The following is a 17,511-nucleotide window of genomic DNA, read 5'->3' as shown; positions in this document are numbered from 1 at the left end:
AACCGCCCCCTCGCTCTGTCTCACTTCCTCTCGGGAGGCGGGCCCTCACCGGGCACCGCCCCTTTCGGACCGGCTAAGGAGACTACGGCGTCTGGCGCCCGCCTCTCGTTCCGCTTCCCCTCCCGCCCCTCAAGCTCAAAACCGAGAATCGAAACTGTGCTGTGAACCATGCAGCAGGAGCCTGCACCCGCCCGATCTCCGGGTCCCCAGCAAGACCCCGCACTGCCCCACACGCCCACAATGCCTCCCCCGGAGTCCGTCCCCGAAGGCCACCAGCCCAGCCCCAGCCCCGCGGAGGTACTACTGGGTTTGGGGAGGTGGGGTTTAGGCTTCGTTGATTCGCTACGGTGCGGGTAGAGGTGGGAAGGGAGAGGGCAACTTGACCAAGTACCTTAAAGAGTGACACAGAGAGAAAACCAGGTATTGGGTCCTGACCCTCTTGTCTGGGGTAAGGGTACGTGAGAGTAGAAAAAGGGCAGCAGGATGAGTTAGGGGAGCCTCTCTCGGCTGGGATTCGCCACGAACAGGGGGGCAAGACGCTGAGGGTCCCTGACACTTGGGACTGGACTTGTCTGCCCACTCTGGCGACCCACCCCCTAAACCTCTGCCTCGGGAGAAGGTGCACGGATTAGGGAGAATGGCGGGAGGAGCCCTATTGCGCAGGCCTGGAGCCGGGGGCATGTCCCAGGTGTGGAAAACCAAAACCCAAGTTCCCAGGTCAGAAAGTGGAAAACTGGCCCAGATGAGAGACGTGCCCTGGCTAAGGCCTCAGAGCTTCAGTGGTGGTTTCGCCGCTAGGGTATCTCCAGGATCCTTTTCTTGGAGCATGCTGCATGCCCAGTCCACCCCCGCAAGGGTCTTACAAGGTCCTCCCGGAAACTTGCCTCAGCGTTCTCTCCGACAAACTCCCCGGCTGCCTTCCTCCCCAGAGGAGCTACTTACATCCGTTGCTCTATGTTCTCCCAGGCCCTTTGGGCTCCCCTTGGTGAAAGCACCAGGTTGCAGTGATTTTTATAATTTGCATTATTAGAACTAGGAGTAGTATTACTTAATTATGAACACTCCTCATGGGCCAGGTACTGTATAGTAAGCACTTTTTATTTTTGCTATAAAATATCCATAACATAAAACTTACCATGTTTTTAAAGATTTTATTTTTAGTAAGGAATCTCCACTCCCCATGTGGGGCTCAAACTTACAACCCTGAGAGCAAGCGTTGCCTGCTCCACCGACTGAGCCAGCCAGGCACCCCGAGAACTTAACTGTTTTTAAGCGTACATCTCAGTGGCATTACATGTATCTCACAGTGTTGGGTAACCCACCACCATCTGTTTCCAGAAGTTTTTTCATCACCCTCAACAGAAACTGTACTCCTTACGTGGTAGCTCATTATTACTCCCTTGTCCCAAGTCCTGGTAACCTCCAAACTACTTTCTGTTGCTGTGGATTTGCCTAGTCTAGATATTTCATATAAGTGGGCTGTGCAATATTTGTTCTTTTGTGTTTGGCTTATTTTGCTTAACATAATGTCTTCAAGGCTCTCATAGCATGTATGAGAAGGCCCTTCCTTTTCATTTTATTTATTTATCGGTAAAGATTTTATTTTTAAGTAACCTCTACACACCCAAGGTGGGGCTTGAACTCACAAGCTGGAGATCAGGAGTCACATGCTCCACCAACTGAGCCAGCCAGCACCCCCCACCTTCTTTTCTTTAAAGCTGAATGATAGTCCATTGCACGTGTAGAACCCTTGTGTTTATCCAGTCATCCCTTGATGGACACTTGGGTTGTTTCTACCTTTTGGCTCTTGTGCCTAACAGTGCTATGAACATGGGTGTGCAAGTATCTGTTTGGGTACTTGTTTTCAGCTATTTGGGGAAATATATCTAGGAATGAAATTGCTGGATTATATGGTAGTCCTGTATTTAACTCTCTGAGGAGCCACCAAACCACGGGATGCACTTTATGTGATGCTATATGAGAACACTTAAAGGATCTCCTTTCTACACGGAGTCCCAGGAAGGCAAGGATTTATCCATCCATGGATCTCAGGGCCAGTACTGTGTCTTATGGGAAGTAGATGCTCAGTCCATTGGGGAGTGAGAGCAGGAAGAACTGAGTAAGTGGGGGAGTGTGGTCCTGGGAAGCCTGGGTTTTGTATCATCCAATGACTGCCGGCAATGGAATATGGAGTCCCACTCCCAGCCGCCAGCCTCAGGAGCCGGTCTGGTGGGTGGGGACTCCTGGATTTCAGGCTCACCCCAACCTCTCTGGTCCCCCAGCAAGCCCTGGAAGAGGAATTCCAATTCCTGCGCTGCCAGGCGTGCCAGGTAGAAGCCAAGCGCCCCAAGCTGCTGCTTTGTCTGCACACGCTGTGCTCGGGGTGCCTGGAGGCGCCCAACTTGCAGTGCCCGATCTGCCAGCTGCCCGGGCCCTTAGGCGCTGACTCGCTGGTGCTGGATAACGTCTTCTTTGAGAGTCTACAGCGGCGCCTGTCGGTGTACAGGCAGATCGTGGATGTGAAGGCCGCTTGCAACCGCTGCAAAGAATCCGCGGACTTCTGGTGTTTCGAATGTGAGAAGATCCTCTGTGCCAGGTGCTTCGAGGCGCACCAGTGGTTCGTCAAGCATGAGGTCCGGCCCCTGGCGGAGGTCCGCGGCCAGTCAGCGAAGGAGTTCCTTGATGGCATGCGCAGGTCCAACAGCATCTTCTGCTCCAACCCCATCCACTGCCCCCCTATGTTGACGAGGTGAGCCCGCTGGCCCAGGGTGGGGTGGCACCTCCTAGAGCAGGGTAGATGGTGCGGTGAGCAGAGATCCAAAGGGTCATACGGCTGGAAATGTGAGATAAGGAGCTCCCAGGGTTTTGCAACTCAAGAGTGTGGTCCGCAGATAGACAGCATCTGGAGCCATGCCCATGGTTTATGTTATCCCATGCAAATGGATAGTAATTGTTAACCGTTTCCCCTGTAATAAATAATGCCGCAGAATCATCTTTACTAACACTTATCCAGTCATTTCTACAGGGTAAATTTTGGAAATGCTATTGCAGTGCAGGGGTATGAAAATTTTACACTTTGATACATGTTACCAAACTGCCCTTTAGAAAGTCTTAAAGTGGAATTTTCCATGTCACCGCCAGGGAGTGTGGGTATATGGTTAACTCTCAATAAGATGCAGGTAGTTTAGTTTCTGTCTGAAAAGTCAAAACCATAAAACTTGCCATCTCGGAATGTCTATATGGAAAAAAACAAACAAACTATTGAATCCACTTAAAATTATTTTTATTGAACAGTACAGGATTTTTAATTCAGCATTTTTGAGACTACATTTGTATGGTTTAAAAAATTACACAGTTTATAAAGAGAGGGGCCAAAGTTTCCATGTCACTCTGTCCCCATCTGCTGAATTCCTCCCACTTCTCCTCTACCCACAGTTCACCATTGTTACCAGTTTTGAACGTTTCCAGAGTTTCTTTATGAATATATGCACAGGTAGGGGTATATTGTCTTATAAATCCTAATTTCCCCTTTTTAGCCAGAAAGGTAGCATACCTACATGAACTCTTCCTGCTGTAAGGAGATTGCTCTTGTAAGATTCTTAGCAGCCCTCTTTAGGAGATCTGCATGGCTAACACATTCTTTGTCCACTGGGTACACACTCAGAACTGCATTCCTCCTAAAACTGATTGTGGCTTGCTTCTGGCTCTGCTTGGACTTGTACCACCTGCTCTCCCAGAATGCCTCTTGTGCAGATTCCTGGACAGACAGACATTAGAATTTAGATTTTTCTTGTTTGTTGTTAAGCTTTAGTGGCTTTTGCTATCTTTCTTGGCCCTTGTTTTTTTCCTTCATTTGTGAATTGCCTATTTAGGTCCTTTGCCTGTTTGGGTTTTTTTCTTCAAGAAATTAGCCTCTAATTTCAGAGCCAATAACAGTCCAAAAGTTTTCCCTTGTTCACCTTGGTCATTTCATTTCCAATGAGGGATTGTGTTGAAATTTTTCATTTTATAGCATCCAATTCCTCCTGTCTTCCTGCATGGTGTCCTGCTTTGATCGTGCTAGGAAAGATTTTTTTTTTCCCCCCCAGGCCAATGTTAAAAATATTTTCTTATATTCTATTTTAACAGTCTCATGATTTTATGTTTATAATTGAATCTTTAATTCGAATGGAATTTCTTTTTCTTGGTAGTATAACGTAGGAGTCCTCACTTTGCTTTTCTCTCCAAATGGAAAGCTGGTTCCTCTCAACTTTTATTGGGTAATCCACTCTTGCCTTCATCTCAAATGCCCATTCCATCCTGTACTAAATGCCCCAGTAATCACTGTGTTTGTAAATACCCGTTTTGTGCTGATGATTCGACTATTGCTATGCTAATCCTTACTGCCATAGGGAACTGCTTGGGCCAAATTCCCATTCTTCTTCAGGAGTGCTTTTGCTTTTCTTATGTTCTTAGAGTTGATGCAGTTTCAGAATTTACATATTCCGGGGCACCTGCGTGGCTCAGTGGGTTGAGCCTCTGCCTTTGGCTCAGGTCATGATCCCAGAGTCCTGGCATCAAGCCTGGCCTTGGGCTCTCTGTTCAGCAGGGAGCCTGCTTCCCCGTCTTTCTCTGCCTGCCTCTCTGCCTACTTGTGATCTCTATCTGTCAAATAAATAAGTAAAATCTTTAAAAAAAAAAAAAAAAGAACTTACATATTCATTGGGATTTTGACTGACACTGTATGAAATCTGGGGAGAGTTGTCGTCATCTCTGGTTATATCTTTGGAGTTTTATACTTTTATGGCTATACCTCTTGGACTTTTAAATTATAGTTAAATTTATAATATTTAACAACCCTGTGAATAAAATCTTTTCCATTACCATTTCTTGCTGGTTATCATTAACATCCTCTAAGCCTCCTAATTTTTTATATCAGCCATCTGATTGAGCTCTTTTATTCTTGTAAGTGTCTCCAATTGATTCTTTTTGGATTTCCTAGGTAAACAGATCATGTCATTGGCAAATAATAAAAACTTTTTTCTCTCCAGGATTTATACATATTACCTCCTTGTAGCTTTGTTAGCTAGAACCCTCAGAATAACATTAAAGAGCGAAAGGAAGTGGTTAGAAAAGGCAACTTAAAAAGAAAAGAAAAGACTACTTTATCTTATTCCTATCTTTCGTGAGAATTTTTCTTGTATACTGTGCTCTTTATTGCTGGCTTCCTTTAGGTAACTTTACAAAATCACGTTCAGGAAGTTGCCTCCCACTTCTAGCTTAACAGTTTTTTTGTGGCTACTATTTTGTTTTATTTTTAACTCAGGAATGGGTGTTCTTTGGGATTCTATGAAAGTGTCCCTTGACCTTTCAGTGTAGTGAATTATATAACATTATTTATGTTGAGCCATTTTTTTTTTTAATTCCCTGGAGGAAAAAGCCTATTTGGTCCTGATATACTATTATTTTAATTCATAGCTCAATTCCATTCAATACTCTTTTATTTAGGCTTTTGTCTGTATTTATAAGTGTGATCAATTTTTATGAATACATATGCTTTCTTTCAAGGTTTTTGACTTATTTTCTACTAATCTCTTTTAGTGAATTTGTAAGCTTTTTTGAACATGGCATACACACACACATACACACACCCCCACACACACACTCAAATTGCTTAGCACAGTGCCTGGCACATGTTAAGTTCTAAGTCAACATTAAGTTCCTATAATTTCTCTGTTCTAGAACAACTGAAGAACATATGTAGTTTGGGTTTGTAGAAGTTTCTTAAAAAACTATCTGAAACTTGTGTTTTTTTTGAAGAGTAGATTTTCTCCCTGGTACTGGTCTGTTATGGGTCTTGGGTTAGATTTTCTGGAAAATTTTCCAGTCCTTCTTGCATTCTTAAAAATTTCCTTTACAACTGTAATGATGTCCCCTTTCTTTTCTTTTCTTTTTCCCCCTTTCTTATTTCTTATTTCTTAGTGGCTTATGAGTGGTCCAACGTAGCAGGTGGAGTGGGTTTTTCTCTAGGCACAACGGGCAAGGCTGGTCCAGCCAAGAGGGCAGGATTCCGGTCCCCTGAGCCATGTGGATGGCTTCAAAAACCTGACCATAATGCCTAAAAATCATATACAGAGGGGCTTCTGAGTGGCTCACTTGTTGAACGTCTGACTGTTGGTTTTGGCTCATGTCGTGATCTTGGGGTTGTGAGCTCCAGCCCCACACAGGGCTCTGCGCTCAAGGTGGAATCTGCCTGGCATTTTCTTTGTCCTTTTCCCTCTGCCTCTGCCCCACCTCCTCTCCTGCACACCCTCTCTCGCTCACTCGCTAAATAAAAAAAGAGATATATATTTTTTGAACATCATACACAGATACAATTCACATTGTTTCACAATTAGTCAGTGGTTACTGGAAACCCTCAACTTCTGTTTTCTGCCTGAAACTTCAGTGCCATAAATAACCCACAGCTTTCTTCAGGTCATAGTGCGGTAATAATCACTCCATCCCTTGATGCAAGCTGATTTAGGACTCGGGCTGGGGAGCAGCTCCAGAGGTGACTTTAGACTTAGAACTCAGCCTGGGAGTGTTTGCCCTGGGGCCACTAGCATTGATCTGTACATTTTTTCGGCCTACTTCCTCTATGTGGCAGGCCAGCCGCTCGGCACTGGGGTATAACTGTGAACAGATAGAGGCCTGGCACTCTGTGAGGTCACAGTCTGGTAGAAAAACCAGATCTACAACTAATCATCAGGGCTGTCAAGTGCCAACAGGAAACCTTCTCATTCTGGGCTTGCATAATTTCACACTGTCCCGTTAACTCTGTCCCTGCTTGGCACAGGGTTGACCTTGGTGTCTGTGCTCTGTCTGTTGTTGAGGGCAGAAGGGAGGAGGCACACAGGCACAAAAGTGAATCATCTTAGAAAAGGCATTGGCTGGGGAAGGCAGCTTCCTTCCAAGAGGCTGTCACATTTAGCCTGATACATAAAAAAGGACAAATGGCATCAGGGGCATGGTGGGGTGGGCCGGGCAGCAGGTACAAAGGCAGAGAGGCACGTGGGAGTCTGCTGCATTTCAGGAATTGTAAGTAAAGGGTATGCCTGAAGGCAGGGGCTGGAAGGGGGAGCTGGAGTCAGACATGGGGGGCTTGGAGTTAGGACTCTGTCCTGTCATTTCTGGGGCATAGAATGTTCTCAGCTTGCTCCTTTTTCATGCAGTCCTTGTTTTACCAGTGAATGGCCTATAGAACTTACTTTGAAGGGGACTCTTGGTCGTGGGGTGGGGGACTCTGGGGCTCTGTTGGAAGCCACTGACGGATGTTAAGGCAGAGGGTGGGAGGACCAGATTCCCTCTCTGTACCACGGTTCTGTAAAGTGGGTAAATTTGGGAGACCTGGAGAGCCTTCTTTGTTTGGCTACATGCTTTTTTATATATCACCCCATTCCACAAAGAATTTGAGGAGATTGACCAGTAGAGACTGAAGCAAATCTGCACCAGAGAAAAGGGAGCCTCACTAGGAGATGGAGGCCATGGTCCAGGTGGGGGTGAGGCCTGCAAGAATGGAGAGATGGAAGGCGGGGGAAAAGGTCCAAATCTCACACTCCCAGGGCCTGCCTGACCTGGAGGTCAAGGTGACTGCCAGCCTTTCCATCATGTGTATTTGGGAGTGCTAGGGAGTGCCTTCAACCCAAGAGTATGATGGGTCTAGGCCAGCAGTGGGAACTGAGACCCATATCTGGGTTTCAGATCCCAAAACTTGGCTGGATGGGGTAGGGGAAGGAGTCCAGGGCCATCAAAGCTTATAGCCAGAAAGCATTTGAATTAGTTGAGTGAAAAAAAACGAAAGACCTATTAATCCAGTTTGAAAGCTGTGATGAGATCATAAACTGGGGATAGAGTTCCCAAGACCGAAAGTTGGCGTGATTCACAACAAGTCAGGGAGAAGCAGGCTGGACAGGCCAAGGGGAAGTTCAGGGCCGAGGCAGACAGCGTGCAGCGGCAGAGCTGATGGCAAGGAAGGGCTGCTAACTGAGAAGAGAATGGAAGAGACATCCTGATGGGCCCACTGAGGGTCAGGGCTCAGGGGAGGAAGGCCAGATGCCGCAGGCGTCACCTCTAAGGAGCCCCCTTGACCTCATGAACCAAACAAGTGCCTCCTGAAAGTCTGCACTGCGGGTGTCTGGCTGGCCTCCTAGTCCCGGCCTTGCCTGGGGCCTTCCTGGTACCCTTTGTAGAAGTTATCAGTAAATTGCATCTTCTTGGGGAATGATGATCTTACTGGGATCGAGAGCTGGCCCAGGAGCACCACGTGGACAGGAAGAAGGCTGCTGCCAGGAGTTAGGGCACGGTCAAGTACTCCATTTCCAAGTTTTCCTATGAACTCGCCCAGGGGACTTGTTTCCATCACCGACAGCAACTGCTTTTTCGTTTCATGGAGGCAGCTAGGATGGGAGGTGGAGCTCTAAAGTAGATTTGGTTGAATGTGTGGCTGCAGGGACATGTAAAGCTGTATCTCCAGGAGGGTCTTCTGTATGAGTTAGAGCTGAAACAAATCCGTAAATCAGTAACAAATTTTTATCTCGTGGCTTAAGCTAAAATGAATGAATGGCTTCTGTAAGAGGTGAATAAGGTTGTGGCTGCCTTCTGACCCGACTTGATTAGGTATTCAAATTGTGTCACCAGGACCTATTTTCTCTGTGTTTCTTGGGACGTGGCTTTCCTCCCAGTCAGCTCCATTCACAGAAGGCTTTCTCCCTCCTGCTTGCCAGGTGAACACAGCAGTTCCAGAGGCCCTTGTACATGCCCTCATCCTTAAATCCACTGGGAAAGAGCAAAAATCTCTTCCCGAATTCTAAGCCTAGTCTGAGTGGTGTTTCTGATTGGATCAGCTAGCTGTCTGTGCAGCTGGACAGGTTGGAAGCCAGCCTCAAGGGAAGCTCCCTAACCCCTTGGCACTTGGGCAGTCCCCTTCCAACAGAAAGCTTTCCCTTTTCCTCTGTGGGCAGAGAATGGGCTCTTCTGGTTGGAGTTAATACATAAATTGTTAATACAATCGTACTTACCTGTCTTTTGAGCTGGTTTCCCTGGGTTGTCGTCTTCATTCTCATACCTTCTTGAAAGATTTTTGAGGAACAGAGAACTGTTCCCATTGTATAAATGAGGCGAGAGGCCGGTGCACTAATGGGAGCTCACCCAAATAGGAGATGTTGTATGAGCTAAGGCCCAAACAGGTGCAGGGCTTCTTGACTGCAGACTGTGTGTGCCTTTCCTGGCACTGCTGGCCTCTGCATTCAGGCAATCTGCAACTCATAACCAGGCTGAGGTACAAAAAGGGATTCTGCAAGTTGCTTTTTTTTTTTTTTTTTTTTAAGATTTTACTTACTCATTTGACAGAGAGCGATCACAAGTAGGCAGAGAGGCAGGCAGAGGGGTAGGCAGAGGGGGGCGGTGGCGGCGGGGGGGTGGGGTGGGGGCGGCGGTTGGGGGGGGAGCAGGCTCCCTGCTGAGCAGAGAGCCTGATGCGGGGCTCAATCCCAGGACCCTGAGATCATGACCCAAGCCGAAGGCAGAGGCTTAACCCACTGAGCCACCCAGGTGCCCCGGCAAGTTGCTTTTTAAACTCAGAGTGTTTTTTCCCTTGGAAGTGGATTATTAAAAGGAAGCATGCTGTTTAAGCAATAATAAATTTAAAAGATATGGAAGTAAAATTGGACTTAACTAAACTTCAAAGAACTACTTCTTCATCCTAAAATGTTTCCTAAAATATCTAACAGTAAGCAAAAACTATATATATGTTGCTAATACATTAAGAGGTTGGAGTCATTGTAGCTTGTTTTTTTTTTTTTTTTTTTTAAAGATTTTATTTATTTATTTGACAGAGAGAGATCACAAGTAGGCAGCGAGGCAGGCAGAGAGAGAGAGGAGGAAGCAGGCTCCCTGCAGAGCAGAGAGCCCGATGCGGGACTCGATCCCAGGACCCTGAGATCATGACCTGAGCCGAAGGCAGCGGCTTAACCCACTGAGCCACCCAGGCGCCCTGTAGCTTGTTTTTATAATAGAGTCTCTGCTGAGAAAGATCAGGATGGACCACTGCCATCTACCTGTCTTGATTCTGTGTTAAGATGGCTCTCAGGCATGGCCCTGGCTGTTTTACTCTGGCATTCCTTCTTGCAAATTCTTTACTTTGATTAAGCTCTTAGTTGGATGGATGTTGTCAGTAAGCAGTCCAAATTCCTAGAAAATGTCTATCAATTGCTGTTCTGCTTGAGTGATACCTTCGGTGGGTATAATGTAATCTACACGCCGTTGCCTGTAGAATTTTGTAGACCGCTGCATTGTCTTCCAGCATTCCGTGTTCATGAGGAAAGGACTGAGCCAAATTTATTTGCTTTTTCTGTCTTGATACCTAAAGATATGTTTTCTTGAAGTTTATTAATTTAACCAAACTGTCTTAGTGTTGAGCACTTTGTATCAGATTATTCTGGAACCTGGCAGGCTCCTTCAATCTAAAAATTCTATTTATTTCAGAGGGCCTAGATGGCTCAGTCAGTTAAGCATCTGACTCTTCATTACAGTTCAAGTCATGATACTCGGGTGGAAAGATCAAGCCCCACGTCAGGCTCCAAATCAGCATGGAATCTGCCTGGGATTCTTTCCCTCTGCTTGTGCTTCTTGCTCTCACTCCCTCTCTCTCTCTCTCTCTCTCAAATAAATAAATAAACAAAATCATAGAGACTAAAATAGTAATAATAATAATTAAAGTCTCTTTATGTCAGTGAAATTTTCTTACTCCTCTTTTTTCCTCTTCCTTTTCCTCATTTACCTCTATCACCATTATGGTATTATAATCATTAATTTATTATTTCCAGGTTTTCCCAATTCATAATCTTAACAGTATTACTACAGTTTGGGGGAAACTGATTTACTTCATGATCATTGAATGAGTAATGATGATCAGAACCACAGCATACATTCAGAGTTACATAAAATCATTTTGTACGCATTGTGATAAAAGTACTTGAGACTATCAAAATTGTTTCCTATATGTAAGGAGTTACTGTCTGTTTTCTATTTTACCAGATTCTATTAACATTTAATGATTAACTTTGGTCTTTGAATTTTGTAACAAATTCCTGCTTTGGCATCTTTTTCTATTTGGATTTGTTCTGCCAAAGCTGTTAGAGTTGGAGAAGTATTTCAAGATCGGTATGGCTCTGTAGAAGAGCTGCCTTTTTATACCATATGCCATCTAACTAATAACAGGTGTTAAGTTAGTGTTAACTTAATCATCAAATAATGTTTTTCTCATTCATGGCTTTAATTTTTTTTTAATGATTTTATTTATTTATTTGACAGAGAGAGATCACAAGTAGGCAGAGAGGCAGGCAGAGAGAGAGGAGGAAGCAAGCTCCCTGCTGAGCAGAGAGCCCAATGTGGGACTCGATCCCAGGACCCCGAGATCATGACCCGAGCCTAAGGCAGCGGCCCAACCCACTGAGCCACCCAGGTGCCCGTCATTCATGGCTTTAATTAATCAATTGTTTTAGCTGTTTCCATCTCTTTTGCCATCTCCTTTACTGAAACTAGATCAGATATAAAGATGTATTTATTTATTTGTGAGAGAGAGAGAGCACTCACGAGAGAGTGTGTGCATGCAGGGGGAGGGGCAGAGGATGAGTGGAAGAAGCAGACTCCCCGCTGAGCACAGAGCCCAATGGCAGGGCTAAACCGTACTATCCTGAGACCTTGATCTGAGCAGAAACCAAACATCGGGTGCCCAACTGACTGAGCCACCTGGGCACCCCAAATCAGATCAGATTTAAATAGTTTGATGTCCACCATACTCGTCTGTGTGATAAACCTTGTCTTGCTGTCTTGCAACATTTGTGGGCACGTAAATTCCTATTTCATCAAAGTTCGCTAGTATTCAATACTGTATAATTGTAGTGTGTTGTTATAAAACTCAGTGAATTCCCCCAAGTTATCTCACAGTATTCCAAAAATTGAATCTACTTTATTAACACATAACTCATAAGATGCTTTAAAAATGTCTTGTGCTTGATACTGTCTTGACTGTACTTCTGAGTGTGTGATGGTCCTCACATTGTAGAAATACCTTGTTGGTGGCACTGGGGAAGGTTGATTGGAGAGACCAGAAGCAGAGAGGCATTAGGGGACAGCGCCAAAGTAGATAAGTTGCGACTGCGGCAAAACAAAGGTGGTAGCAATGGGAACTGATGGGACAAATTTAGGAACCAGGATTCTACCTTTATATCCTAGCACCATGCCTGCATACAGTTGGTGCTTAATAATCTTTTTTTTTTGGTCTTTGGCTTGAGTGGCCTTTCAATGGGCAGTGCCATTCTCTGGATAAGTAGGGCAGCGATGTGACCTCTCAGAACGCTGTCCACCATGGATATGCCAGCCCTCTGACTTGGGAGCAGGGATGGCCTAGAAATCAGTGGGGAAGGAAAAGCACAAACTTCCTCTTCGTCATTCTTGGGTATGGGGTTGGCGTAAGACCATAGTGGAAAACGGACAAGGCTTTCTCCTCTCTCCTTTCCTTGCTCCTTCTTTTCTAGCATCTTCCTCTCTGAGCCCTCAGGTTCTCCCGTCTCTGCTACCACCTTCTCAACCAGTGAAGGGTTGGAGGAGGGGAGGTGACCAGGAATAATGCTTTCACTGTCAGTATCCCAGGTTCTGCAATTACCCAGCTCCTCTCCCAGCTTCAGAAATCTTTCCTCAACTCTGTTCCCCAGCAGAGTGCAGGAAACTTGTCTGATTAAATGAGTTCCTACTCCTTTGTAAATAACTGATGGGTCCCGTTACTTGCCCTCCAGCTGATCATTTGAGTCTGCAAAGGAGGCTGCTCCTTTTGCTAACACTACCCAAGGGAAAGCTCCCCACCCTCTTGTGGAGGGAGGGTGGTAGAGGAGAGAGGTTTTTGGTTGCCGTTCTACAAAGCCAGGCCCCGCCCTAGAGTCCTGCTCTGGGGCCAGCTCTCCTCTACAGCTCCCATTTTCATAGGATTTTTGCTTCCTGCATTTCCGAGCTACCCTGTTTCCTAAAACAGCAGAAGTGCATGCTGCTCTGGTCTCTGGCGGGAGGTGTGGCTGCACTAGGATGGTCTGACCACAGTGGGAAGGGGACAGCCCAGAGACCACACTCAGTGCGATGTTCCCGTACTGTTCAGGTTTAAGAGCTTCACACACCCATAGAAGGGCTATGCCTGTCATGTGTATGGGGGTAGTTCATGCCTCCTCTTCTTTCATGGTTCCAGAATATCCAAGGTGGACCTGGCCACTATTCAGGTGAGTTCACATACACAAGCCCATCTTTGTCCTTGCAACAGTCCATGAGAGGTGTCCTTATCTATCTCCATTTTATAGATTGGGAAGTTCAGACTCTAGAGAGAGAAAGTCATTTACTCAAGGCCTTGTCACTAGGAACGGAACGGCTCAGATTCGGGCCCATGGCTCTCCACTTCCAGAACCCATACCCTTCCTCCTGTCACATGGCCTTTGGTACAGCAGTTTATAGGGAGACTGAGAACCCTGGAAATATGTGGAGGCTTTTATTAAAATACCAACAGCATAGTCAGTTCACCAAATGATCATAAACGGATAAGCGAAACAATCAGTCTCAGGGAGGAAGAGGAAGAACTTTGTAATTCCTAGATGGAATGTTTTTTGAGGTCTCCATTGCCTCCCATTTAAAGTCTTAACTCCTTCACTTCAAAGCAATTATGGAAATTTTGGGGAGATCTAAAGGGATGAAAAGGTGGGGAGGGAGAAAGAGAAAGAAGTAACTAACTCCCACCGATATACACTCTTTCCTCTCCTTCTTGCGATCTCTATAATCATCTAAAATGAAATGAACAGCACGTAGCATTCCGTAACTTGCTTTTCTCATGGTAGGAAGCTGTGAATGTCTTTCCAGAAAATACATGGTTTTGAATTTTCAGTAGTTGCATCTGTTGATTGTGGGATTTCTCTCATTTCTTCAGTGGTTATAAAGTCTTCACCATCATAAGTAAATAGTCAACTATTGTATCCCTGGTGTCACGGTTCACATTTAACTCCGTGACCCATCAGAAATGTGTTGTAGTGTGATGGGTGAAGCAAGCTCTAACTTGCCTTTTGCCCCCTGGTAGCCAGTTTTCTCCATGCCAGTTGTTGAATGAAATTGTTTAATGTTCATTAATGTGGATGCTTTCTTTGTTCCATAAACTGTCACGGTCTTATCGATGCCGGATTTTATGTGGTCTATTCTGCTGATCGTTATCTTTTCTGAGGCTAGCATGACATATACTTTTTTTTTTTTTAAGTTTTATGTATTTATTTGAGAGAGAGAGAGAGAGAGAGAGACCATGTGCTTTGTGGGGAGGAGCAGAAGAAGAAAGAGAATCTTAAGCAGGCTCCATGCCCGGTACAGAGCCCGCCGTGGGGCTCGATCTCAACCCTGAGATCATGACCTGAGCCAAAACCAAGAGTTGGATGTTTAACCAACTGAGCCACCCAGGTTCCCCACACATTCTCTTTTAAAAACAGTCATTCTCTCTTGTGTTATCTGGCAGAGAAAATTCCCTTTCTTGATGCTGATTTCCCCAAATTTTCATAACTGTCCCATCCTATTTTTCCCATCTTGTGAAATTTAGAATCAGTTGGTGAAGTTTCAAATTCTCATCTGTAATTTGATTCAAATTGCCTTAAACCTTCATATTAACTTGAGAAGAATTGTTAATCTTAATATTCAGCCTCTCCAGTTGGGACCTTGGGTACATCTCTCTGTTTTTGTTGTTGTTGTTGTTGTTTTTAAAGATTTTATTTATTTATTTAACAGAGAGATCACAAGTAGGCGAGGGGGTAAGAGGAAGCAGGCTCCCTGCTGAGCAGAGACCCTCCAATGCGGGGCTTGAACCCAGGACTCTGAGATCATGACCTGAGCCGAAGGCAGAGGCTTAACCCACTGAGCCCCCCAGGCGCCCCACATCTTTCTATTTTTTAGACTTTTCTCTCTCAGTGGAGTTTTGTCTTTTTTCCCATATGTATATTTTTTGTAAGATTATGTCTACATTTTTTTTAAGCATTTGAAAATTGCTGTTTGTGAATGAGAGCATGGAAATTTCTTCCATATTTCTCTTTGTTCGTACTGCTGGGATAGAATTAAGCAATTTTCTACTCTTCATTCTGGTGTATTCTGGCCACCTTCTGGAGCAACTTCATGTTAATTCTATGCTATTTTTAGTTCATTCTTTTGAGAGCAAATAACTGTCGTTTTGCTTTAGAGCTAGTCTTCTCTATGTCTGTGGTAAGTTTGGGCTTTTGTCATGGAGCTCCTCGTGGGCACATGCCAACCTCCCCTTGCCTCCCACATCCAGGCACACCATTGGTGCTCCATGAGTGTTCCTTGAGGGAGAACGAAGGAACCCTAGGCCTAGGAACTGGGTCCTGGTCCCAGGTGAGATCCCCTTGATGGCTCACTCCTTTTTATGGTCCACACCTCAGTTTTCTTAGAAGGCTGGGGGCTTTCAGACCCAAGGGCCCTGCTGTAGGCCAGCCACCCCACAGGGATGCTTCCAGCCAGTCGGGGAGCGGTGGCCACTTTCCCTAGGGACACCCCATTCAGGACAGATGGGCTCAGGAATAGGTCCTAAGCAGAGACTGTGGTCAACCCGGAAGGTCTTGCTCTCCCGCCAGCCAGGCTTGGAACACTCCCCTCCCAGGCTTGGAACACTCTTTCTAAGGAAGGGGCTACCTTCAGACGCAGCCCCTCCCATGGGTCCAAAGCTAAAAAAGTGACTGCAGATTTTACTTAGTTCTTCCTATATTTCTACATGCTATATAGTTGCCCATGTTGATTAGTATTCTGTTGTTTCATTTAAAAAATAGGTGACACATTCACAAGGTTCTAAAATGAAAGCAATCACAGGATTTCATTAAAACAAAAACATATTTTAGTGTAATCTCTGCCCCCAGCGTAGGGCTCAAAACTCACAACCCTTGAGACCAAGAGTCGCACACTCAACGGACCAAGTCAGCCAGGCGCCCCAAACATGATACCAATTTAAAAGGCTTGCAGTGACGTGTCTCACTCCACCTCTCCCCCATCCCATCCATATCATTTTTTTTAACTTGTGTGTCCTTCTAAGATGTTTTTATTCAGATACAACCAAATGTGAATGTATTTTTACTTTTCTTCATTCTTACCCAATAGGTGGCATCCTATTTATTTTATTTATTTCTTTTTAAAAGATTACTTATTTATTTATTTCTTAGAAAGAGAGAGAACATGAACGGGGGTAGGGGCAGAGAGAGAGGGAGCTGCAGACCCCCCCTCCCCAATTCAGGGCTCAATCCTGGGACCCTGAGATCGTGACCTGACCCAAAGGCAGACTTAACAGACTGAGCCACCCAGGCACCCCAATTTTATTTAAAATACGCATTATAATAATAATAATAATAATAAATTTTGAGCACTCATTATATGCTAGTCACTAGTCTAATCATATATATATATATATATATATATATATATATTCATTTAATCTTTCTATTTCTCCTATTATTATCTGCATTTTGCCATGGAGATTTTTCCCTATAAAGAGCATCCTCAATTTCTCACAGCAGCACAGCATTCCACTGTATGGAATACAGTCCTAATTTATGAAACTCATTGCCTATCCTTGTTTCTGTTCTTTGCTCTTACATACTGTGTTGCATTGTACAGATGCTACTTTGTAAATTAGAGATAGAGCTACAGAACAGACGCATAGGAGAGGGATTGCTGGTTCAGAGGATAAATATGTTCCTGATTTTGATGGCTGTTGCCAAGCTGCCCTCTGCAATTATTTCTTTTCATAATCGCTCAGCATTTCTTGTTAATAGTATCTTGGTGAGTATTAATAGTTCAGGCAATTACAGTCATCACAGCCTTTGTTGAGAACATTTATGTAGCACCTCTCTCATTTGATCGTCTGTGGCACTCCAGTATGAGCTGGGGATTATCCCTGTTTTACAGATAAGAAAACCGAGGTGCAGAGAGGTTAAGTGACTTGCCAAGGGCACAGAGCCCAGGTCAGATCCACGTTTGCCTGGCTCTTTTCTCTGCTTCAGCTGCCAATTAACCTCAGTCCCTGGCCCTGCCTCATGGTAATGGGTATCTGTCACTTACATTAGATTTCCCCAGGCTGGCGGATCTGAATGCCCTCGACCTAGCTGCAGCCTGCATGCTTCCCTCACACTCAGGGCTCTCCAAGAAACCTCTGCTGGACTGGAATAAGTGTTTTGTGTTTGATCAAGAGGTTCAGGCTCGAGGCCCTGCCTTCTTCTGATCTGGGGAGGCTGGGAGCTGGCAAAGCTGAGGACTGGTAACTGGTGGCAGTTTTTAGAGTCTGGCTAGCCAACAGGACAAGCTGATCTTGGTAACTAAGGCCAGAGTGGCTCCAGCTAAAACCCTTTCTCCTGGCTTCAAGTGGGCTGACTATCACTGCTAATGAGAATAAATCACAGCAAACTTTCTGAGGAAGTGATCAAC

The 17,511-nt window shown here is 45.1% G+C and overlaps 1 protein-coding gene across 10 annotated transcripts in view; it reads left to right on the top strand.

The window, feature by feature from the left end:
• Positions 1–55: 55 nt before the first annotated feature.
• The window catches only part of PML (promyelocytic leukemia), a 39,146-nt gene continuing 21,690 nt past the window's right edge, over positions 56–17,511 (top strand). For 3 of the 10 annotated variants that reach the window (XM_032342494.1, XM_032342495.1, XM_032342496.1), the window contains exons 1-2: positions 58–297; positions 2,283–2,749. In XM_032342494.1, coding sequence (XP_032198385.1) covers positions 169–297; positions 2,283–2,749 — 596 coding nt within the window. In that variant the 5' untranslated portion in view covers positions 58–168. Of the gene's footprint in view, positions 298–2,282; positions 2,750–3,464; positions 3,494–17,511 lie in introns of those variants that run through there. The other 7 variants (XM_032342489.1, XM_032342487.1, XM_032342488.1 and 4 more) reach the window with 5 other exon arrangements.

Source organism: Mustela erminea, chromosome 5 (genome assembly GCF_009829155.1).
Source record: "Mustela erminea isolate mMusErm1 chromosome 5, mMusErm1.Pri, whole genome shotgun sequence".
NCBI classification, from domain to species: domain Eukaryota; kingdom Metazoa; phylum Chordata; class Mammalia; order Carnivora; family Mustelidae; genus Mustela; species Mustela erminea.
Note: the sequence above shows the minus strand (reverse complement) of the source record. Positions and strands in the feature narration are given on the sequence as shown.